General features: G+C 40.1%; 1 protein-coding gene and 2 long non-coding RNA genes across 3 annotated transcripts; 2 read left to right on the top strand and 1 right to left on the bottom strand.

Moving 5' to 3' along the window:
- Positions 1–970: 970 nt before the first annotated feature.
- On the bottom strand, positions 971–4,883 carry LOC145424332 (uncharacterized). The gene is made up of 2 exons (XR_013905376.1): positions 2,838–4,883; positions 971–2,578 (listed from the first exon to the last, which is right to left on the bottom strand). It is a non-coding gene; the product is annotated as an uncharacterized LOC145424332 (long non-coding RNA).
- Positions 4,884–8,612: 3,729 nt separating this feature from the next.
- Positions 8,613–18,158, top strand: f2 (coagulation factor II (thrombin)). The gene is made up of 15 exons (XM_026157522.2): positions 8,613–8,796; positions 9,789–9,869; positions 10,307–10,386; positions 10,477–10,501; positions 11,182–11,247; positions 11,325–11,439; positions 12,878–13,014; positions 13,297–13,590; positions 13,679–13,795; positions 13,958–14,078; positions 14,798–14,965; positions 15,042–15,215; positions 16,253–16,431; positions 16,665–16,735; positions 17,922–18,158. Exons 1-15 carry the CDS (start codon positions 8,727–8,729, stop codon positions 18,075–18,077), a joined length of 1,854 nt encoding a protein of 617 aa, XP_026013307.2. The 5' UTR covers positions 8,613–8,726; the 3' UTR covers positions 18,078–18,158.
- A 1,494-nt stretch (positions 18,159–19,652) lies between these two features.
- LOC145424336 (uncharacterized) lies at positions 19,653–24,917 on the top strand. The gene is made up of 2 exons (XR_013905383.1): positions 19,653–24,021; positions 24,153–24,917. It is a non-coding gene; the product is annotated as an uncharacterized LOC145424336 (long non-coding RNA).
- Positions 24,918–25,131: the final 214 nt, after the last annotated feature.

Genomic DNA, 25,131 nt, shown 5'->3' with positions numbered 1-25,131 from the left:
TATATAAATAAATGAGCTGTTTTAGAAACATCGTTATGATGTTTTATTTGTCACAATATTGTGACTCTTGTGCACATCAGTCTTTAAAACAAAGATTTTCAGCTGGATAAATAAAGGATATAAAAAAGTCACTTTCACAGATTATAGAGCAACACGTCATTTACAGAAGTTTAAATATGGAAATCGCTTTTTTGCACACACACACACACACTCTGCACAGACAGAAACTGAAGGAGATTTGTGATGAAATAGTTAAACGAATAAAGACTCAAACACTTTGCGGAAGCATAAACACTAATGCAAGAAAAACAACATCCATTATTTACAGGTGACCTACTCATGCCCAATTCTCATAAAGAATTAGATTTTCCAACTGCTTTTTTATGCTTCCTGTGTAATTATCTCATAGACAGCAGGACAAAAACATGCAGGTTCACTATAGTCAGACCATCATGGCAGCTTCTAGCTTTTTCTGACAGTGTGACAAGAATCTCCAGAAACCTTTGCTGTTATCACAAACACAGCCGTCTTCTGTGTGTGTGTTTTATTCTGTAAGTAAGTCTGTTGTGCATTGCATTGAATTACCAGTAAATGAAACAGCCTCATGTTTCCTAACAGAACAGGGAGAAATCAGTATTATTAGGTCTGGAGTCATTACAGTTAACAGCCTGCTGGTTGCAATCATCTCAGTGCTTTTCTGTCCCTGTTTCTATGGAGATGTGTTAATCAGTGATAGTCTGGCACAACAAGTAACCTTGTGCCCAATTATGCAACTCTTTTCTTGTTTCACAGAGGATCATTATCAAGATATGACGACAGCAAAAGTTTTGATAAGGTGTCACTGTGGAGGTGGGTGTCCATACAGCTGTGTCAGGGTTGGGTTAGCTGAGCTGTGATGTCACACGTGACTGTTTTTAGTGGTGGAGGTACGTTGCACATAAGGTATAGATCACAAAGAGAATGTAGGATGTCTGAATACATATACTGTATCGCACTCAGTATTTCCTGCATGGCACAATCATTGAGACACAATCACATCAATTACAGACATCTGGCCTCTTATTTATTCCCTGAGTCCACATGCAGCTGTACATTGATGTGAAAGAAAAAATATTTATTTTAAGCAGACAAAACTTGAATTGAATTATAAACGAGGTCCATTAACGAGTAAATTTTCATTAAAGTGTAACAAAGAGAAGAGAGAAAATTATAAACTAAAACTGATAGATATGTTTATGATATTTTCTTCCAGTTATCTCAACGTACCAAACATGGTTTTATCCTGACTGTTTACTCATTACATCTTTACTCTCATTGGTGATTACAGAGTCTCTCTGCTCTGTCCTGACTGAAACATGCAGACCAGAATAAATACAGTTATCACAAAAGTACAAAAAATAAATATGGCCAACTTCCTGCATTGATAAAACAGTTGTAGTCTTTGTTTTGTCTTAATAAGAAAATAACTGAATAATCATCATTACACAAGCATCAGATGTAAAACTGGAAAAATTAAAGGAGTGAGACACAGCTGGGAAACAAACAAGACAACGAGGCACGGAAACAAATGTAAATACAAGGCAAAGAGACTATTAAAATAAAACAGGAAGTAACTACACAGAGGATCACGTACCCAAGATGAAAACACGACGAAATGATACAAAAGGACACAGGTGAGGCTGTACTGAACCGAACCACAAATCAGTAAAAATAAAGATATATTCAAAATGTAAACAGAACACGCTGGCTGCTCTTTGTCTCCATATAAACTGTCCTCTTAATCATCAAAGATAAAAAGAAAAAATCTGACCTAACATCAAAGCTCATTTGATCTAATGTTGGTGTGTCCTTCACTGCTGACTCCATGAACAGTATCACACTCCACCCAATATTTTCACAAGCAGAGTAAAAACTACGATTCTCTGACGATGACAACTGCTTCAGATCTGCTCTGTGCACAATGTTGTTGGACTTCCTCAGTCCAATACTCCAAACCAGTAAAGTCAAAAAAGTCTTAATATTCACAAGACTGTGGTCACCTCACTTCATGTGGAACATACACAGTTCAGTTTATTCTGGGAGCTGTAGCAGAAAGAAAGCAGCATGAAGCTTCTTAGCTGCTCTTTACTCATGTTGGATTTCAGGGAGCTCCTCAGTCTTTTACACACATTGGTACTTATTTTTACCTCCAATACACTCAGCCCAGGAGTATGCATGAAATAGAGTGACCGCACACCATCTACGTATTCACTGGAAAACTAGCTTCTCTGTTCTCACATAGAGAGCTGTGTACAGTCTGTGTGAAAGCAGATATTTAATGTCTGAGGGTTGATAATTTCTTCACCAGGTCGTTCCTACATATCATCTTTAAGATGTTCTCCATCACCTGCACAGCTCCAGTGATCTCATATGTCTGCACCATCAGATCTACTGTGTCATTTCTGTCTGCTTTGGACAAATAGTTTTCTTTGATGGGTGATATGTTGTTCCACACTTCAGTCTTCAGGTGCCACTTAAACTTCTTGAATTCTTCATCGTTTAAATCTTCGAGGATATCGGGAAGCATCACCATGATTTTCTGTTAAAATCAGAGCATACTGTCAGTCTGTAGATGAGGCTTTGCAGGTCATAATGAAAGGAAGTTGAAACCATAATGGTGTACACAGTGAATAGAAGATAGCCTTACAGAGAGCAGAGATAAGAAGTATAGTTCTTTAGTTCCTCACTTGATCCATATCCTTATTGATAACAGCACACTCATTGAGTCTATACAGAAGTTAGCTAGAACAGATTCAGACACTGACAATAAACTTTGTCCAAACTGAGATCAGCCTCACCTCTGCTGGGATTCTCCCATCTGCAGAGAAAGGTAGATGATCTGCAAGGAGCCAGGGATAAGAATTATAACACGCAAGCATTTAAAAGAATTGACGAATCTTGAAATTAAACGCAATGTTTTTGTATTGCAAGTCCAAAATATTTACTGTAAATCACATGTCCTGTGTTTTTTTTTGAAAAAGGGTAAGTGACACATTTGGGAAAAATAAAATAAAAATCTCCTACAAACAGCTTGTATTAAAAACCTCTATGGACATGAATGTGGCCAGAGGCAGCAGGTGAATGGCCTCCTGAAAATGTCTGACAGCCCTTGAGTCAAACAAAAAGAAGTTTCTATTAAAGGCATTTTAATGTTCCATGTTAACCCACTCAGATGTTTGGACAAGGTGCTGCCAGTCCTGCCATAGAACTGCTAAGTCTTGCTTTCCAATCTGAGGAACACTTAACTTCATGGCTTGTCTCTATTTTTTCTAATTTGTGCCTCCTTGTCTCCTCCTGCCTGTGAATCTCAGTTCATCATGCTCAAGGATGTCTAACTTCCTAAACTGCACCTGGACAAGAGAAGAGACTTGAAGGATGAACACATCTAATTGATCCTTTTACCTGTGGATATAGCCTAAAACTACAGCATAACTTTTGCCTTGTGTGTTGAGATTCGTGATCAGCAAAAGTGTGTTTAAACATTACTTGCAGACTTCCACATCTCTGGAATCAGCTTGTCAGGAAAACTCAGATTCGGCTCAGTGCTTCAATATGTTCACCACCTTCTCACTAACTGCTCTGCAGTTTTAATCATACATTTTTTTATGTGTTTGACCAAAAATGGTTTAATAGATAGTCACCCTGTTAAATTACAGCTGGCAGTTTTTCTTCTTCTTCTACATTGTATTGTTCTTTTTTTTCCCCCAGTGTTGATATTATATATTGTTTTGTTTGTAGGTTAATTGCAGGAATTTCTTAAAGATAGAAATACCTGTAGAGAGTGGTCTCCTCTCTACAGGAGCTCACTCTGCAGGTGGGGGAGAGATATAGGAGAGGTAGAGAATGAACTCAACCTGGGTGTCTATTGTCTTGTGTAGATTGGGAGATGATTGGATGATGGGGTGGGTGCAGTTTTCTCTGGGGTGGAGTCGGGTGGGCTGCCCTGGACTGTGTGGGGCTGGGCGGTGCTGCTGCTGCGGGCCCCGGTCCGGATGGGCCTTCCCTTTCTTCCCTCCCCATCCTCAGCTGCCTCCCTATTCCCGCTCTACCACACCCACCCACACACGCAGGACTTGGGGTGCAGGTATCTCACCAGGGTGCAGGGGAGGCACTCCCCCTCTGTCCCCTTCTGGCCGCCTGTGCCTCAATTTTATTCTGCAACCTAGACATCCACATTACTCACTCTCTCACATAACACATACATATAGGGCCTTGGGGGTGGGCACGTTTTACAGCATCCAGAGGATGGTCGGTGTACTCCAACCCACCTCTGGCGCTGGTGCCCTACCCTCAATTTTAAATGCATTTAGACACTAAGGGTTTTCGGGAGGAGCCGTGCTGCTCTATGAGAGGAAGCAGGAACCATGTTCTCCTGTGTTTTAAATGCACTTTAGAACAGCACACAGCAACACTACTAGGGCTGGGTTTTTATAATCGATTCATCGATTAAAATCGATTCTGGCTTGGATAACGTGAAATCGATTCATTAAAATCCTGAATCGATTTTTTTAATATAAATTTATTTTGCCCGAAATGCCAGAATCTCTGGTGACATCTCACAAAATTTCAAGAACCACCAAACAGTTAAGACAGTAAATGAGAGCAGGAACACGGATTCTGCACATAGACTTAAACACACAGCGCGACCCGCGGATCAGAATCAGTGAGATGTCGCCTTTCTCACGGTCGGGGCTGAAAGCCGACAGCTCGCTGATCCTGATGTTTCGGCGGGTCGGCGCTTTGTGTTCACGCCCTTTATGCGCTGATTCTAAAGCTGTTAGTTTGATCTCTCTCCAAACACTATTGACTGAACCAGCAGCAAAAGAAGATCCAAACGCTTCACATAAACACTGCTTTCATGATGGTTACTCTTTGTGCCACAACAACAGTGTAACATTCAGTCGTCTCCCCTCCTCATCCTCTGTCTCTAACAGAGTAGCAGTGTATTTGGATGCTGCTGCTGGCACTCTGTCCTTCTACAGAGTCTCTTCTGACAGCCTCAATCACATTCACACCTTCAACACCACATTCACTGAACCTCTTTATCCTGGGTTTGGGCTTCAGAATGACACCTCACTGACTATATGTGACTTAAAAGAAGACACAGAGAAAAACTCTGAAATCATCTACAACAAACATTAGCAATAAGCTGCAATAGTATTTTTATTTTTTTTTCAAAAGAGAACAACAGGCAAAGCTTTGTTACTTTAAAATCCTCCTAATACGGCTGCTCCTTTATCTTTAGCTGTGGCACCAAACAGAAATGGCAGTGTGTGAGGACTGTCCTGGTATCAATCTGTCCTTCTAGAGACTCATGGCCTGATATCCTCATCCACATTCAGGCCATGAGTATTACAATAGCTGAGCCTCATTAGTTTGGTTTTAGGTTTCAGAATGACACCTCAGTGTATTTAAAAGATTTTAAGATGTTTTAATAATTAGATATGATGGTTCAACTGTGAGTGCCAGCATATCCAATGAACAGTACTGGCTTTTTGTTATGTGCCTGCTGTGTATTATGGAGGAGCTGTTAAAATAAGAAGACAACCAACTCTTTTATTGTTTACCAATAATTTTAGAGCTGTTTTATAATGAAAGTCTGTTGTTGGTGTTTTTGAAAAATACATAAATACGTATGTTCATACATAAATTGTCAAAACATGAGCTTTGACAATTTATGCAGAAACCCAGCAGATGAAGCTCTGAAACAATCGAGCTGCACTAGTCCTCCCAAACAAATTATCCCAGAAATGTTAGAATAAGTATGCAGTCTAGTAAACTCTGCTTTTCAATAGCTGAATCATGGGTAACTGTGGCGTAACACCACAAAAAGTTAATCTCTGCATCAGAACTTCAAGTGCAATACTTTGATTTGAAAAGAAATAACTTGATGTTATTTAAGATTATGTAGGGTTTTTTGTTATGGATGATGTTATATAGTTTCATGTTTATTTTATTTATTGAGTTTATTGTTTGAGCTGGATTAATTCCACACTCTGCAACAAGCTTACGTGCCATGCTGTCTAACCACCACCGGAGGGTAGTGTTGGCCTCCATGGGAGTGGGGTGGGCTAGGAGAGATTCAGCTTTGTATTTATTATGTCCTGTTAAATCCTAAACGACTTTTATATTACAATGATCAGATCTGAAAGAATATGAATGAATGAATGAATAAATAAATAAATAAATAAATAAATAAATAAATAATAAAATAAAAGGACTCAACTTCTTTATTACTCAGATGCAATGAGAAACACCTGTCACTGTAGGGTTGAAAAAAAAAAGTTTTAGTCTCATTTCAGGTTGGTTTGTGAAGTATGTGTGACCACAAGCTGAACACCACTGGAAGACTTTCACCTCAGTATCAGCAGGTAAATATTTGATGTGTGAGCTGTCCTAAGTCAGGCAGAAGCCAGATCAATACTAAGAGGTTGCTGCATGTCTCTTTACCTTCATGTTTTTATTTAACCACTCCTGCTTCTTCTTCCCAATATGCTGTTTGCTATATGAGCTCATAACATGTTCATTGAGACAAACTAAAGCATTAGATTCTGAACATGACCTCTGACCTCAGCAGCAGCCTTTATTTACACAAGTGACGTATGTCTGAAAGGCTTAGGAACAAAAGTTCGCTCAGTCAACACCGACCTCTGAGTCAAAAAAGAAAAAAACTGGTGCAAACCACAAATGTAATATAATTGAGTTTAGTACCAACAGCAGGCAGAAATCATGTAATGACCAAATAACATTTTGAGGTGAACGTCAAAGGTGATTAGAGCATGACATTTTTTACACTTAGTATTTTAACTTTTCATAAATTATCTGGACAACTGTGATATATACGAATATATACGAATACTGTGAAAAATCAAAATTGTCTGAATATGTTTTCTTGTTCATGTTTTAAAATGTCTTTAAAGTTACAAACTGTAGTTTCACACAGAATATATTTCAACATGAATCCACACAGATTACAGCAAATGTTTGACAGCAGCACAAACTGCACCCTCTGATGGGACCATGGAATTACACATTCACTGTTACTGCAAACTGAACATCCAGCCATTTTCTGAACTGATTGACATATTGAGGTTCTGAGAAGGGTTGGAGACTGTCCCTGTTGGTGAGAGATGTGACCTTCAACTGATCTCCAGTCACCAATCATCAGACGTTGAAAACCGATTGATGGTGGTCTTTTCTTGATGTCCTGCTATGGTTGAAAAATTGACTTACTGGAAGGCAAAGAGCTAAGGGCCGTTTCCACACCCAAATGAAAGTCTGATGTCAAAATGAGTATTTATTTGAAATGTAACATCTAGTTTCTGGAGTGTTGCTTACTGAGCACATGGCCAAAACAAAAACCCATTGTAGCCCTAACACATTGGTGCATATTAACTGTGGGTGGTGATGCCTAACTCCATACTTGTGTTTTAGAGAAAACCAAAACAGGTCTGTGAAGTAGAAATTTGGGGAACATCTTTGTATTGCGTAGGGTTCGGGTTTGTGTCATCACCGATAATGAACTTGACCTAGCTTTTAACAAACTCTTATTATTTTAAATGTTGAATCATTTTTGTGTATGATGGGTGTACAAGGAGGACCCAACACACTCAATGGTTGACTCACTGATTTGCACTTTATTGTCAGTTGCACACACAAAGACAATCTCCCCTCAGCCCAGATGTCCGTCTCCTCCTTCTCCGCTCGTCTCTTCCTCCACTATGAAAAGAAATGGAGACTGTCATCAGTCATAACGCCACCACCTGTGGCCTCACCTGCCTCCCAGCACCGCCCCCTTGAGCTCACTGCACCACTCCTCTCCTGCAACTGATCCAGGGACCACACCTCCACCACACTGGGTTTGGACAGAACAATGACTGACTTTAGGAACCCAAGACTGTGATAACATATGTCGTCACAAAAAAAATGTTTTTTTCTGAACGGTATATTTTTGATACATTTTCATGTTTTTAGGGTGCTGAATCCAAAAATGAGCTCTATTTTCCTCCATCAAGTACATTTTTTTTTTTTGCAAAACATTAGGACTTTACATTAAAAAAGGGGAAACAGCAATGAAAAAAATTTCCCAAGGAACAAAATAAACCTGTTGGGACATCATCCACTGAGCTCCTCACGCCAAACCCACCCCACCTCCCCCTCCTACTGACCCCCCTTAATTCCTCACATTTCAATTTAAAAAGGTAAATTGGATGCTTAATTAAACCAAAAACTTGAGTTCTGCAAGAAAAACTGACAAAATGGAATTATTAAAATATTTTTCCTGGTTTAAGTGACTAAAGATCTACAAGAAAAAAAAATGTACCAAAGATGGTATTTTTAAGACTTTTTAAGATTTTTTTAGGGACTTGTTACACTTGTTAATTGTGACTTGTATGTTCATATGTTTTTTTTTTTACCAAACAATAATTCAGTATCAACAAAACTGACCTTGGGTTGTGTTAAACTGCAGCAGTATTAACTCACAGTAGGACTCGAGTTGTTGAGAAAAAGTAAACATGTAGGTTTAAACATAACCGACTCATCAGTCTGGCTCAAACTTTGACCCTCTGGTCAATAATCCCCCCCTCCAGAGGACGGACAGAGAGACATAGACGGGCAAACAAAGAAGGACACACTGAGTACTGCTGGATCTGGTTCTGAGGTTCTGCTTACAGGTCTGAATCATAATGGAACCAACATCAAAACCTGCTGCTGTTCTGCTGCTGTTTCTCCTGCACAGCTGTGTGGCAAACCATGGTAATGAACTCCTTTCTTCTTCAATGTGTGAACTGGTGTTTTTAGTGCTCATATTACTGGTACTAAATGTAGGATCATCATATGACTAATCTAGATCAAAATTGTACTTTGGTTTGAATATATGTCGATTTAAGTCTTTTATGAAAGTTCATTAGAAGACAGAAAGTAACCCTCAGTCTGTGTATCTGTACATTTGATTGTTTAACCAAATATCACTTTTTTTTCTTCTTCTCTTGTCTTGAATTTGATGAACACTAAACCAAATGAACCATTTTAAATCTGGTCTGGAAGTATAATTACAAAGACTGTAAAAACAGTCTTTGTAATTAGTACTACTATCACTTCTACAATTACCCGATAGAAATACGTGTATAATATGATTGAAATCAATTCTCAAGTATGTAAATTACTGACCTTTACTTAAGATATGTTTTCAGTCCATTACTTTTATTTTTGGAGTACGTAGTTAATACAGTATTTTTATATGCCATGCATTTTGCCAAAGGGGGGAGGTGGGTGAAACACAATCACCTGGAAGAGGCAGACCCTGTAAATTATTTATAAAGCATATTGTGTCATTTGACAAAATCTTCCTCATTATTAGACAGAAGATAAATGGAAGAATGGAAAAATTTTATACAAATCCAATCCCAAAAAGTTGGAACATTGTGTAAATTAAAACATTAAAACCATATCTCATGGTGAATTTGATAGCAGCAGCACATCTGAAAGGACTGTGTTTACCACTGTCTAGCGTCTCCTGTCCTTTATAAACGGTCTGTAAACGTCATGGATGAGGAGAGCAGCTGATGTAATTTTGGAAGAGGTACTTTGTCCCATTTTTGTCTGATAGAGGATTCTAGCTGCTCAACAGTCCCAGGTCATCTTGCATTTGATCATTTGTGTGACTACAGAACAGATTTTAAATTAAACTGGAGGCTGAGTGTTGGTGATGCTGGAAGGGTTTAACTGATTTTCTATCTTTGTTGTAGTTTTTCTCAGTGGCCACCTCGCCTCACAGGTTTTGGTCCGGAACAGACGAGCCAACCAGATGTTTGAGGAGCTGAAAGCAGGTGACCAAACAGCAGCTTTTCTCCTCATTATTACATCCACTATGGTTTGACATCTTGACCATTCGTATCATTCTGTGTCTACTGAAATCATAAAATTCCTTGATTCAAATAAATGTTTGTACAGGGAGCAGGTTCATTTCTCTCCCTTTTCGTATCTACTTTAGATTCAATTGTAATCACGTACTTTAGCATGTGCTGCAGGTTTGGAACAATATTAGCTTTGAGTCTTTGTTGACTGGAGGTGGGCAGAGACTGCTAAATGTTAGCATTAATTCTGGAAAGTAAATCAAAAAGAAACAAAAAGAGCCAAACAGAGACAACAAACAACTGTGAAGTGACACAAAATTACTATAACATGTTTTACAGGTGCTCTCTATGTTTGTGTCTCATGATACTGTCACGATTATAGTGTGTTAATGTGGATTATTTCATATCAGGGAACCTGGAGAGAGAGTGTGTGGAGGAAATCTGCGACCACGAAGAAGCCAGAGAGGTGTTTGAGCAGCCAGATAAAACAGTATGTTTTTACTTCTCTCTCCTGTCAGAAGTTTTAACAGCACTGAGATCAGTTCAAAGTCTCATCGCAAAACAATCTCTCTTCCTACAGGAAAAATTCTGGAACAAATACCTCGGTGAGATATACTGGATTTAAACATGGAAACAAATATGTTCAATACTAAGAGATAAGTATAAGTATATGAACAGTATGATTTTTTTTATTACAATAAATGAATAAAAAACATTTCTTTCTTCAATTTTCTTGTTTTGTGTAACCAACAGTTCCACAGTCTTTCAGTTTATCAGAGGAAATTCTCATATTAAGTGATTTTAAACAAACAAAACATCCATCCATCGATCCTTTTTCTTCTGCTTCTCTGTGCCCCGGTCATGAGGGCAGCAGCCTACACAGAAGCCCAGAGCCCCTCCTACCACCACCACCACATACCCCCAGAAAACTTGTATCCTCCCCCTCCCTGACAGAGATGTTTGTGTTTGGATGGATGTTTTGGTCCAGTTTAGATTTGATGTGTTTCTGAATAGAACTAGAATTGGTTGGATGTTTCTGTGCTTTCTGTTGGTTTGAATGAATTTGATTTTGTTTAATCTTGTTATTTATTGATTTTTATTTATTTTTTTGCTTCTGTTAAACTTTGTGCAGTTGGATGAACACAAGCAGAGTCCAATTTTTCACGTTATTTGTACACCAGAGTTTATTCAGCTGTGAGCTGCACTGCAAACATGAACAAAATCAAGAACAGCACACAAAGGGAACACACCAACATCTCACTGTGTCTGTCTATTTGTTCTGCAGACTGTAAAGGAACTCGGATGTCAAGAACAGCAAAAAACATCAATCTCATCAGAAAATGCATAGAAGGTGAATATAAATGAACACAATAAATAATAAAACAGTTAACTAGTGTAGATTAACGCAGAGTGTGTGTCTGTCCTCAGGTCAGTGTATTTCTGGTCAGGGTAATGGTGTGAACTACGAAGGAGACATCAGCATCACGCAGTCGGGCAGAGTGTGTCAACACTGGAGGCACAGCTTTCCACATCCTATCTTTAGGTAACTGAGCAATTCCCCACATAAAAACAAAAATTACAGTCCTGGAACTAACTAACGAGCTTCTTAAATTAGGTAAGAAATAACCAAAGCAAAGCAACATATTACTCATTACCTGAGCAAAAGCAGAAAAACACAAAGGACATCTAATTTAGTCATATTTAAAAGGGCTAGCTCACAAACTAACTGGTAAAACAAAAATTATTAACCACCCAAATTATAACTCAGTAATGTTGTGATGCATGCTCAATCATTCAGGTAAGTAAATCTCCAAAAGTTGATTCTGTTCCTCTGGACGTAGCGTGTTCACATCGCTGGTTTCCTCACTCATCCAAGTGACTTCTTCAGTCTCAGCTGACTGCAGGTTTCCCCAAATCTTATAAACAGTACATTTGCATAATGACTGAAACCAGCCCACTGAAGGAACAATGGGCTGGGAGGTCAGTTCCTTGATCATTAATATGCAAATTCTCATGACCATCAACAACCACTGACCAAAGGCCATTATTAAAGTACCATTCACAGAGAGTTGGGGAATGGCTGCAATCACAGCATTGTAAGATGGCGAAAGATGTACCCTTAGGCCCCCTCCTCGATTCAGAGATGGTCTTTCCCTTTTCACGTAAATGGCCTCCTTGACTGTTTTTATTGGAAAATTACAAGACCAAGCAATATGAAAAAAGTGTACTTAAACAGCTCAAACCAGTGTTCCTCCCTGTCCAGGATGTGTACATCCTCATTAGGTGTAAATGTCGGTGTAGCTGTAGGTGTGAACAGACTGCAGAGTCCTGGCCCGACGAGGTAGCTCGTCTGTGTTGTGCCATCCGCTTCGCGAGAGGTTGTTTGGTTTCCCTGACGTATAAATCCTGGCAATCCTCCTGGCACTTAACAGCGTGCACTATGTTACTCTGTGTCGGGGGACCCGATCCTTGGGGTGGACCAATTTTTTGGCGCAGTGTGTTTTGGGTTTTGAAAGTCACAGAGACACGATGCATCAGAACTGTTCTGATACTCCTGACACATATGGGATCATTACAGGTTTTCGCCTAGGCAGCAGTTGTCCTTCTCTCCTGGATCGGCTGGAGCTTTCTTTTGGCGCCTTCTTTAATGATCAAGGAACTGACTTCCCAGCCCATTGTTCCTTCAGTGGCGCTAGTTTCAGTTATTATGGAAATGTACAGTACTGTTTATAAGATTTGGGAAACCTGCAGTCAACTGAGACTGAAGAAGTCACTTGGATTTACTTACGTGATTGAGCATGAATCAAGACATCTATAGCTTTGCTTTTGCAGATGATCAGTACAGCATCCGTATTAGTGCAGAGGTCATGCCAATCTGACAGTCTTCCCGTTCCATTCTGTTCACACTGGTGAACAGCACACTGAGATCCTTCCTCCACTTGGGGAAGTAATTCATTCCCTGTTTTCCTGTGTGTCTGCAGAGAGTATAACACTTCAGAACCAGGCAGCAATTTGAAGGAGAATTTCTGCAGAAACCCTGACCATCGTCCAGAAGGTCCCTGGTGTTTTACCAAAGACCCATCTGTCCAGAAAGAGACCTGCAGAGTACCAATATGTGGCAAGTATCTGCTATAGCCACTGAGTAAAGATTATGAATACAATGATAATAATTAATATTCTTGCACCATTTTAGGCTAGTTGACACTCTTGTACTAGTAATGTTGGAAAGCCATGTCGGCACCTAACATGAGCTGCTCAGAACTCACTGAATTTCTTCCACAGACTCTTCTTACATCCTGGAGTGTTTCAGGGCTCATATACAATTTAGGATTATATTTTTCTGTAGTTTGAGCTCCAAGTTCTGTCAGCTGATCTTTTTTTTTTTTTTTTTTGGTTAAAGGTGAAGACTTTGTCCCACCCACTGTGGCAACGAAACCACAGAAACCTATAGTGTGCTTGCCTAATTATGGTATAGAATATAATGGGGACCTAAGTGTTACCATAGGAGGTCACACCTGCCTGCCATGGTCATTACCGGAGGTAAAAACCCTCAGTCGGGACAAAGAGTTCATCCCTGAAGTTCAGCTGCAGACCAACAAGTGCCGAAATCCTGACGGTGACTCTGAGGGCCCCTGGTGCTATGTCAGGATTGCTGGAAATATAACAATGGACTACTGTGATCTGCAGCTATGTGGTAGAGTACAAACCTACAATCCACTATTAAATAAATCCACCTGTTTACCTGCCCCTTACCTTTTCAATTGTCCACCTGTTTCCTGCAGATGACCCACTATTAGGGCCTGAGCAAACAACTGTGACCGAAGGCAGGGAGCGCTCCGTCTTAGGTCAGGCCAGGAAAAACCTTTTCAGTCCTCGCACGTTTGGACAAGGAGAGGATGGTGAGTGCACTTAATGGGCAGTGACAGCAAGCATCAGGTAATCACTGTACCCCAAAAAGCTGAAAGAGAACAATTCAAGAAGCAGGTGATCCATCTAGCCTGTTAATAGTTTTGTTGTGTTTGACCATCTATCAAAGTTTTTATTTACTTCTTGTATTGCAGATTGTGGACAGCGTCCCCTGTTTGAAAAGATAAGCAAAAAAGATCAAAACGAAGCAGAGCTTGTGCAGTCATACGGACGTATCGTTGGGGGTGATGACGCTGAAGTGGGCTCAGCTCCATGGTAATGACACTAGATAAACAACATGACTTTAAGGATGGTTGACAAAATTGTTCTGAATGTCTGGTAAAACAGATCAGACTCCCATCAGGAGATTATCAAGATAACATTAGATATACTTGATTTATCCCAACATTCAGGAAACTGCAGCACCATAGCACCCAAAACATAAAAACTGTAAAATACATAGAACACCACAAAACCAAATATCTTGAAAGATAAATAAAATACACACAAGAAAGAGCTGAGGTAACAAGGAAACATAAAAAGTGAAGGATTCAAAAAGTAAAAATGAAAATATTTAGGAGCTTGTAGTACAATCAAGCAAATAAATACAAGTATGACACTGGGAACTTTCAACATCTGCCTCTTCAGCTTAGACAGATGTTGAAAGTTTGTATGCTGCCTGGCAAGGACAGAATGCAAAGGGTGGGCCAGGTCATCCAGTTATTATGCATAGCCATACGCCACAACCATACTCATTTGGGTGACCTCTGTGTCAGCTGATAGAGGAATCTAAACAGTGATAAGATGATAAGAACAGATTAGTAATATGGACACATTCCACAGTGAGCAGTTTGTAATCCTGACACATTTGTTCTTCCCATTGTCCATTCTGCCAGTCAGAAACAAATAAATGAACCATTAAGAAATGAACTGTTTCTGTCACCTTTTGAATGACTTTTTATTTCTAACTTAATAGATAATTTCGTTGTTTGCAGGCAGGTGATGCTGTACAAGCGTAGCCCACAGGAGTTATTGTGTGGAGCCAGTCTGATCAGTGATCAGTGGATCCTCACTGCAGCTCACTGCATCCTTTACCCACCCTGGAACAAGAACTTCACCATCAACGATATACTGGTCCGCCTGGGAAAACACAACAGAGCCCAGTAAGAAGGCGTGTCTGTCTTAATTATCATTAGTTTCATTTGAAGGCCTGTTGGAATTATATCATTTTTTTTCTAGGTTTGAGCGTAACATTGAGAAGATTGTGGCAATTGATGAAATCATTGTCCACCCCAAGTACAACTGGAAAGAAAACCTGAACCGTGACATCGCTCTGCTGCACATGAGAAGGCCGGTCACATTCACTGATAAGATCCATCCTATCTGCCTGCCCAGCAAGCCCGTCGCCAAGTTGTAAGACAAACGCAACATTTGCAACCAATTACAAGTTGACAAGTTCAGACCAAATTCTTTAATTATATTTCCCACACAAATCAAAAGAAAGGGGTGAAAATGTGTCTTTTGCCTTTTATCTAACTTGGCACAGATTATTGTTTTCTTTCAGGACATGGTAGATTCCTCTCTTTAGGACAATCAATCAATCAATCAATCAATCAAAGCTTTATTCGCCACATACAGGTTGCCCTGCAGTGAAATGGGACAACCCCGACCTTATACACACAACACAGACATTACATGGGGATACAAGTCGGAGACAGACTCCATCTCTGCTCAATGTGAAGTAGTTAAATCGCTACTGCGGTGAAAAGCAGCGCCATAGATTAGCTTAAAGCTGAGTGGTGGACCTATATTGCCTATTGGTAAAGCAATTTACCAACTTACTGCTATTTGTGCCACTCATCTAAACTGACTAAACACAGACATCCAAAATCAGTTTTGTCCTGATGGGGTTAACTAAAACATTCAGACTGGTGTTTTTACCTTTCTCTAACATGAGTCTTGTGTAGTGCTGGCATATCAACAAAACTGAACGGAGAATTGAATTTCCAGTTTTGTCAAGTGATCTGGAGCGTTTTTATGTGGGGGAGACTCTGGGTCCGACATAGAGCTTGCTGGAGAGATTATTTTGTTCATATGGTGTTGAATACTGCTAGAAATATTAAGCGGGGAGGTATCAACACAGTTTATTATTGTGCCAAGGACTTTGCTTAAAGTCCTCAGTAAACAACAATTTGATTAAATCAAGTCAGGTCCTCAAACTTGGTCACATAGCTATTTCTGCATAGATATCGATTTTCCTTTCTCCAGTTATCCTGCAGGGGGTTAAAAGATTCTTCAGATCCCACAGATTCCTTCTGTCTTCTTGGAAAGTCTAAAGTAATGCAAAGACTGCGCCAGTAGAGGGTGCTATTAAGAACTGTGGTCAGAGACACTTTGGTTCAGTGAGGTTTATACCTTGTGATATACCTGACTGGTATTTTTTCCGGCAGTCTGATGTCTGAAGGCTTTAAGGGCCGAGTTACCGGGTGGGGGAACCTGAAGGAAAGCTGGAACCCTGCAGTGAGAAATTTACCATCAGTCCTTCAGCAAATCCACCTACCGATAGTGGACCAGAACATCTGCCGCAGCTCCACTTCAGTCAAGATCACAGACAACATGTTCTGTGCTGGTAAAACAAAACAAAAGATTTTCCACATTTGTTCAAGAAAATGCTTGTTTATATTTTATCTTTGGCTTATTTTTGGTCCAACTGTTTGATCCTGAATAAACCCCTGGTGTGCTGAGTGATGCTGCCATCTCATTGGCTGCACTGAATGGAATTTGGTTGTTTCTCTCAGGATGATCCTGCATCTCCTGAAGGTGTCATAGTTTCTCTATAATTACAGTCTCTGGTTGTTTCAGGTTATAAACCAGACGATAACCATCGTGGAGACGCCTGTGAGGGAGACAGCGGCGGACCTTTTGTGATGAAGGTGAGAATCACAATGAAAGAAGAACAAATGATAGATTAAGTCTCCTCTTTACCATTTCTTATCATTAGATAACATCTGGTTTATATCTCAAGCAGCTGTTTTTTTAATATATTTGTTAAATAAATTATAAGACCGACGGCACGAGAACACACAGAAGTGACATCATGTTTTAATTAACACATAGTAATAAATTATGTAGACTGTGTATTAACTCTTAATTATATAATCAAGTTAACATTTACATTAAAAATGTAATTTTTTCTCGTTCACAAGTTGAACAGTAGTGTAATGGGATTTTCTTATTCCTGACACGTTAAAATTGTTAACGAATTTCCTGAAAATCTGTCTGGACATTAACAGTATTTTATAGTCATAAAATATATAACCATAATCCAAATATGTAAAATTTATGAAAATGCAAAATGTTGTAATAGGAAATACCAATGCTTGAGTTGACCTGTGCCGAAGTCATACAGCCATGCTTTCTCCAACTAAATTCCCAGTCACACAATCCTAGAGACCAGATGGTAACCCCATGGCAACCAAAGGGGAAAATGTGTGTTCTCTGGGACACCAATGATGATTTGATTCATACAGTTTGTTCAGGGTTTATTCAGTGATTTCATTTATCGCTTTAACTTTGTGTGCATTTTTTTTTATGTAGTTGATTATAAATTATTTTTGTGGTCTGTAAATCACTTTCTACCTAGGTTTTGAAAAGTGCCACACAGCACTGATTTTATTATTATTAATATTAGCATTAAAACATATACACTGCACAATCATACACCAATATTTCACTGGACCTACTTCACCTACTAATGGGAAGGTTGTTGGTTTGATCCCTGTCTGTGTCCCAAATACCCTTTGAGCACTTTGGCATCAGAAACCTTCATCAAAAAGGGGTTAGGGTAAAAAGCGTGTAAAGTCTTCAGATTTGCCTAATTGGCAGCCTCAATCTTCATTTATTATCTCAATTTAGAGAAAAGCAGTAAATCCTCACAGTTAAGTGTTATTTGGCATTTTTGCTTAAAAATTGAAAAAATAGTTAAAATATTTATAGAGTTTTTCGTCCTTTCAGCTCTGAAAAGACTTTTCTACCATTTACAAAAGGTTCAATCTGAGAATTTAGAATAGCTGCCTTTGCAAACAATGAGTCTTATTTTGAAACGGTCTTCCTGTGCAGTACCCGGCAGAGAACCGCTGGTATCAGATCGGCATCGTGTCATGGGGAGAGGGCTGTGATCGTGACGGGAAGTACGGCTTCTACACTCACCTGTTCAGGATGACCAGGTGGATAGGCAAAGTTATCGAAAAGATGGGAGGAAGCGAAGATGAGTAAACACAAACCATCGATGTCAATCACTTCACATTGAACCCTGTTAAGCAGCATGGCCCCAATAAAAATTGTTAACGCATTGTACCCTGGCCTCTGGTGTTATTCAAAAGCCTTGGTTTGACCTGCAGCAATAAGAGTCAGTAATAACAAATAAGCCAACGTGATCTTAGGAGTTCTCTGGGGATTTTTCCAGAGGTTTGTAGCAACCAGTCAACAGATTGTTAACATAAACAGAGGTTATAGCTGCACTGTACATCCCTTTACTGTTTATTCATACATGACAGAGGCTCTAAAGTGTTCTCATTATGTTTGTTTACTCCTGAATCATCTTCATCTGTTGAGCCATTTTCATGATCTCTTTGACTTCAACAAGTTTCTCCAGCAGTGCTACTCTAGATCTGTTAACCAAAGTTCAGTTTAAAGCATTGCAGTTACAGCAGCGATAGAAACTATTAAACATCATTAGGGGCGATGCTGCTCACTGGCTGTCCCGTCTTTGAGTGCAGAACAAGCACTCACAAAGCAGCAACTCGGGGATGACGTCGCATACATGGGTCCTCTGTTGGAGTATAGGAAAACCCGGACATTTTTATCAATCTCAAAAATCCCCCCGGACGCCCCGAACAGAATGTGAAAAGTGGACATGGAGGACGGTTGGTCACCCTATGACACGGGCTGCTCCACACTAGTGATGGGATTTCCGGCTCTTTTTAGAGAACCGGCTCTTTCAGCTCAGGCTCACTAAACCGGCTCTTAAGGTTGTTTTGTTACTTTAATTAATTTATTATTAACAAAAATATAAAATTATGCACAAAAGGAATTACTAATGTAAAAAAAAGTGGTTTTATTTATATATGTTTATATATAAATATATGTGGTGGCCCCTAGAGACAAAGCACGTGCAAACTCCAAAACACATTTCTAACTGAACTTCCAAAACAGAGCTACTAGATCACTTAAATTACACAATTGAAAGCATATGTGTATTGTTTGTGTATTTATACACAAGCACTCATATATATTCAAATAATTTTAAAAAAAATGTTCATTTACCTGTTATTACCATACACCAAATCCGGTTGTTGGTACTTGCTGGCTTGTGTAGCCACTAGGTAACAAAAGCTCAACACTGCGCCCAGCATCCTGGAGCACTTCTGTTGTCTTTTGTACGTGTTTTGGAGTTTTTACGTGCTTTGTCTCTAGGGGCTTCCATAAATAGACATTTATTTTTTCACTCCACATAAAATTTAATAAATAAATCATATAATACAAAAACCAACTATTAATATTTCAACTTTTAACTATTTACATTTTCAGCTTTTTCCTTTTAAACAAATTTAAAGTGAAACAACACAAAACGCAGCAAACCACAACACAATTAAATATAAATTAAAATATGAAAACAAAACGAAGATGCATATTCTCTGTCATATGGGTCTGCATGAATAAACTTTCTGAATCCTTTATCATCTGCAACTGAAAATAGTTGTGGATGATTACTATACCTTTCTAATGTGACGTTGGTGTTCCTGGTTCTCTTTCTCTCTCTCTCCCTCCTGCTCTGCTCCTGTGCTACTGCCCCTCTTCCCAGCGCAAAGCACAAGGCTCATGTGCGGAGTGAAGCGGGAAAAAGGGCGAGAGAGAGAGAGGAAAAAAAAAAAAAAAACCACGGTTCGCGTCGTTCACATCAAAGATCCGGCTCTAAGAGCCGTTTCGTTCGCGACCGACACATCATTAGTAGGTGTGGGAGTGGGAGTGTGTGGTCTGTAAGCAAAACACGTACAAAAGTGCTGAGTATAATAAACATTCAACATAAGTCATGAAATATGTGTCAATAACTTCCAGTATAACCAGAAATACTGATGAAAATAAACATTGCTCTTCTACGTAAGTTGATTCCCTAAGTGACATAAAAGGCTCAAGACTGTTCTTTCCAGGCAGGAATCAATGTCTACCTGCAGTTCTTTAGCGACGCATGCAACTCACACCATGCATAGAAGTCCACTGTCGAGTCAGTTTGCAAGGTGCCTCTTGCTATGTGTTAGCTAAACCTCAGTGCTCTGGACTATGTGTTTGATAGCGTTGACAGCGTTTTCTCTCGCCACATACAATTGACAGCCTTTCCAACATAGCTGCCCCCAATTTGCAGTGCAAATTGGCTCCATGGACAGGCTGTCTGTGCAGACAAGGGATCCAACGCCTGGTCATCTTCATCCATGATCTCCGGAATCACAATTAGATGCACTATACGTCAAGTGTATGTTTTGTCACGTATCTTTACCTCTGGCGTTTGGATCTGGCCATCAGAACCAATAAGAACCTTAGTCACCCTCGAAATCTGCCACGATGCTCTGGGTAGCTGTTGATCCACTAGCAGAATAACACAGCTCAACAGATAGGGTGCTTCAGGAGGTATATAGGCACTGCTCAATAGTGCTCTTATTTTGACTCAAGAATCATTCTGGCCCATGCAGTGTCAATCCCAGTCGGGTTCAGATTGTAGCCAGCCTTCCTGGTGATTCAAAGCGCACAGGTTATATAGGTTTTATATGGCGTGGGTGATCCTCCAATTAGCAGCAAGGGTGATTGTTAAGTCTAATTGGTAAATGTGTCATTGTGTTTCTTAAATTTGTAAACTCTGAGTTCAATCTACAGGATCAAGACATTCCTTTGTCTCTGACCACCTCTCCAGCCACTCTGTGCTGGGGGAGGTTTTATTGCAGGTACATTCTATCTGGATGGTCTTTCTCTTGTGTTGTAAGCTTCCTGCTTTTATGATCCTTTTGGTGAGCGCGCGCACACACACACACACACCCTTGTCTTAGAACCATTGAGGGGGTTACAGAGGGAGGTGCTTGTGTTGTATTGTAACTGTCATGTCAATAAATAGCTGCAAGGGAAGCTGCTCTTTGAAGGATTTTGGGCATGAGACAGGTTAGGAGCGTGAGCTCCAAGAGCTGGTTCTTGACTAGGGCTGGGTATTGTCACTGATTTCTAGAATCGATTCAATTCCGATTCACAAGGTCCCGAATCGATTCGATCCATGATTCGATTTAATTCGATTCGATTCGATTTAAATCTGGGAAATTTTGACAGTCAGAAATATAATTCAGATCAGTACATTTACATATTTTTGTATCAATAAAAAGGAAGCTGACACACGCAAGACTTTATCGCAGGTGTAAGCGTCACAGCAGAGGCCTTTGTGTCAAAGTAGCTGAAGATAAAACACAGAAAAACATTAAGGTGATTTTCCTGGCCTGGGATTTTATAAAAATATTCTGCAGTACATCAAAAACGAAAGAAAACCATTAATCAACATATGAACATTACCTCTCACGTTACGTTTTGAATAATTTTAAAAAGTTTAAATTTGTTCAGTATTGAACAGCAGAAATGAGGTTTTCTTTTCGGAAGAATGTAAAAGGGAAAAAAACAGCGGCTGACAGCGCTGTAAACAACGGTAGACTTGTGCGTAACAAGCAAGCGAATAATGAAGAAAGGGAAACTGTTCGAGAGAGAGAGAGAGAGAGAGAGAGAGAGCTGTGCATCGTGGTGGAAGCAAAACAGTGAAAGTCAGAGTGAATTCATGACGATGTTTATGTGAAGCGTTTGGATCTTCTTTTGCTGCTGGTTCGGTCAATATTGTTTGGAGAGACATCAAACTAACAGCTTTAGAATCAGCGCATAAAGGGCGTGAACACAAAGCGCGGACCCGCCGACAGATCAGAATCAGCGAGCTGTCGGCTTTCAGCCCCGACCGTGAGAAAGGCGACATCTAACTGATTCTGATCCGCGGGTCACGCTGTGTGTTTAAGTCTATGTGCAGAATCCCTGTACCTGCTCTCATTTACTGTCTTAACTGTTTGGTGGTTATTGAAATTTTGTGATCTTTCACCAGAGATTCTGGCATTTCGGGCAAAATAAATTTATATTAAAAAATCGATTCAGGATTTTAATGAATCGATTTTACGTTATCCAAGCCAGAATCGATTTTAATTGATGAATCGATTATAAAAACCCACCCCTATTCTTGACCAAAACTTCCCTCGTTAGCGAGTGAAAAACCGGTTGAAGATGTTCTGTTATGTTTTGTGTTCTTCATGAGGAATAAGTCTCTAAACTAGTGGGGCTTGTGGAAACACAGACCCAACAGTGATACTCTCCTGAGGGTTTGTAGGGGTAAGTCTTCAAGATGTCTTTATCGTCTCTTGAGCACGGTAACTGGATATGAATGTTGAGCCAAGCCAAGTCGCTGGGCAGTGACAACATTAGCTATGAAAAGGATTTCTGGAGCTGCATGATAAGGGACAGACTGAATGAAACTGAGGCCACGTGCAATGTTTGGATATCCTGACGGATAGTTCTCAGGGAAAGGTCTTCACGTGTGCCTGCTAGGCCCAGCTGCTGAGCTGTAAATGAGAGTAGCATGTAGCTGTCAGAGCCATCCTCCAAGACAACATCATGCCCAGATTCTTGTCACCGTGTCTCAGTAGGACTCTGATCACTTTAAAGACTTGAAAAGAAAAAAAGAGAAATTAATTTATTTGTTTGCATGGTTAAAAATAATTTCATGTACGACCAAAAACATTTTAAGTTAAAAACATGCGTGTAATATATTATTGTGGTGATATGGGAATTGAAGATAAGGATTTAAGCTATAGCTGTGGGAAGAAATAAGAGAATGGACTTGATCTGGCTGTATGCAATAATATCATTATTGGTGTGCAGGCTGGGGTTTTTTTTGGTGGTGTTGATAAAGCAACTCAAATTCTGGATTCTGGATGGATTCAACTGGGTTCTCTCTGGATGGAAATGGCGAGCCTGTGCCCAGATTTTTTAAGCCTCGCCTGAAAGAAATGAACCAATCAGAACAGTGCTGACAAAAAAGTGGCTGGCACAGGGAAAACAATCTGACCTCCCACATCATTAAGAACCTGGAAAGGTTCATCCTGGATCAGTTCCGACCCATAGTCAGACCACACCAGGATCCCCTTCAGTTTGCTTACCAGGCCCATCTCGGAACTGAGGACGCCATCATCTATCTGCTCGATCATGTCTACACCCTCCTGGACCAGCTAGCGAGCAATGTGAGGGTCATGTTTTTTGACTTTTCCAGTTCTTTCAACACCATCAGGCCAACCGTCCAGGATGATGAGCTAAAAGCGATGCAGGTGGATGCTTTTCTGGTGTTCTGGATTGTTGATTACCTGACAGGAAGACCACAATATGTGTGTCTCCCACAGTGTGTGTCTGACAAGGTAATCAGCAACACAGGGGCGCCACTATCCTCTCCCCCTTCCTCTTCACTCTCTAGGGTGGTGTCATGTGTCGCTGTGTGCAGGCAGGAGAAGTGAACCCTAGTGATGTGACGTTCTGTATCGAGGCTTCGAAGCTTGTGTCGAGTAATTGAGGGGGCGTTTCCGCGATGCACGTATCGAGGCTTGCTTCATTTATGGGAGGAGCTGAAAATGATGACGTCCGAAGCCTCGCTGCCCGGCTGTACCACGTGACTGGTTCATGAAGTGGTTCGAACTTTGCCGCGAGATATGACAGCGATATAAACCCCTCAGACTTCATTCAAAAATGTGGGTGTTTGATGGAGAGTTGCGGTTAGTGAGAGTTTGGAGACAGTTTGGAGGTTTATGAGAGTGAGGAAAGTCAGGAGAGAATGGAGCTAGCTAAGAAGAGGAGGATGTCCTCCCCTGTGTGGGAACATTTTGATCTTATTCCTCCCAACAAGGTATGTAAATTTCTACAGAAGATGTATTTTCATGATACTGATGGTGCAATACAATTTATGTTAAGCTGTCTTGACTTTTGTACAAGGTGAAGTGTTTGCTATGTGCCAGGGAGCTGGGATATAACAGCAACACCTCATCCATGCTTAGGCACTACAGAGCTTTGCATGAGAATAAGGGGAACATCGATTGTGGAGCAAGACCAGGTGAGCCATCAAATGCCATGATAATATAGGATGCAGTAATGTTACTAAATGATATAACAATATTATACAGCTGTAATAAGTTACATGTGTGATATTTATATTTGTGCTTTGTCTTTATTGTCTTTCCTCAGGAGAACAATCTCAAATAGATGAAGACCTGGTTAGCATGGTGATTGAGGACTCCCAGCCATTTAGCATTGTGGAGGACAAAGGATTCAAAAGATTTGTTAAATCATTAAATCCTAGCTATGTTCTCCCCACTAAAAAGGTCATAAAAGCAGTGAACATTTAGTTTTTACAGAATAAAATGTGAACAGGCAGGACTGAGGCCTCAGTGTGTAGCTGTCCATACCTCAACGTTACAAAAGCACAACTACTGTCCACACCCCAACCACACCTCACCACACAGTAAATGATCATTTCCATTTTAAGCATTTCCAAATGATCATTTTCCATACTGCCAGTATAAATATACACAGTGTACTGCCATCACTACAATATACATGTTTTACACACTCCTTTTGTTGTTGACATTTACAGGCTGTGTGCAAAAGGCCACACTCTTCAAATTCATGCCAACTAATATTTTTATGTCCAGTAGGTGTCCTACTAGAGCAAATGAAGCTTCAAGAAGCTTTGCGCTGGAGTGAACCAATTGGATGAAAAGCTTCAGTGCTTCATGAAGCTTTATCTGCCCATCACTAGTGGACCCAAAGTGCAGACTCAGAGGCAAAACTTGAACTCAAAAAGCTTTAATGCTAAGCTCAAATGCAACATAACTGGATATTTCACCCCCAAAAAAAAAAAAAAAAACTTACACCAGAAGACTGACAGAACACACAGCATAAATGAGGGTAGATCGCAACACCAACAAACTGAAACACAGGGCTTAAATACACAGAGGGAGCAATCAGGGAATGAGTAACGGGAGGGAAACACAGCTGGGGCAAATCAGGCCTAACGAGACAAAGGAAGCAAAACCAGATACATTAACATAAGACATGGACCTTCAAAGTAAAACAGGAAACATAACACAGACTGAACTTAGAGACAAAGACTCACTGTCTGGACATGGGGAAATAGCAGACAGGGGAGACAGCAACTAAGGAT

This window comes from Astatotilapia calliptera, chromosome 23 (genome assembly GCF_964374335.1).
Source record: "Astatotilapia calliptera chromosome 23, fAstCal68.1, whole genome shotgun sequence".
Classification (NCBI taxonomy): Eukaryota; Metazoa; Chordata; class Actinopteri; order Cichliformes; family Cichlidae; genus Astatotilapia; species Astatotilapia calliptera.
Note: the sequence above shows the minus strand (reverse complement) of the source record. Positions and strands in the feature narration are given on the sequence as shown.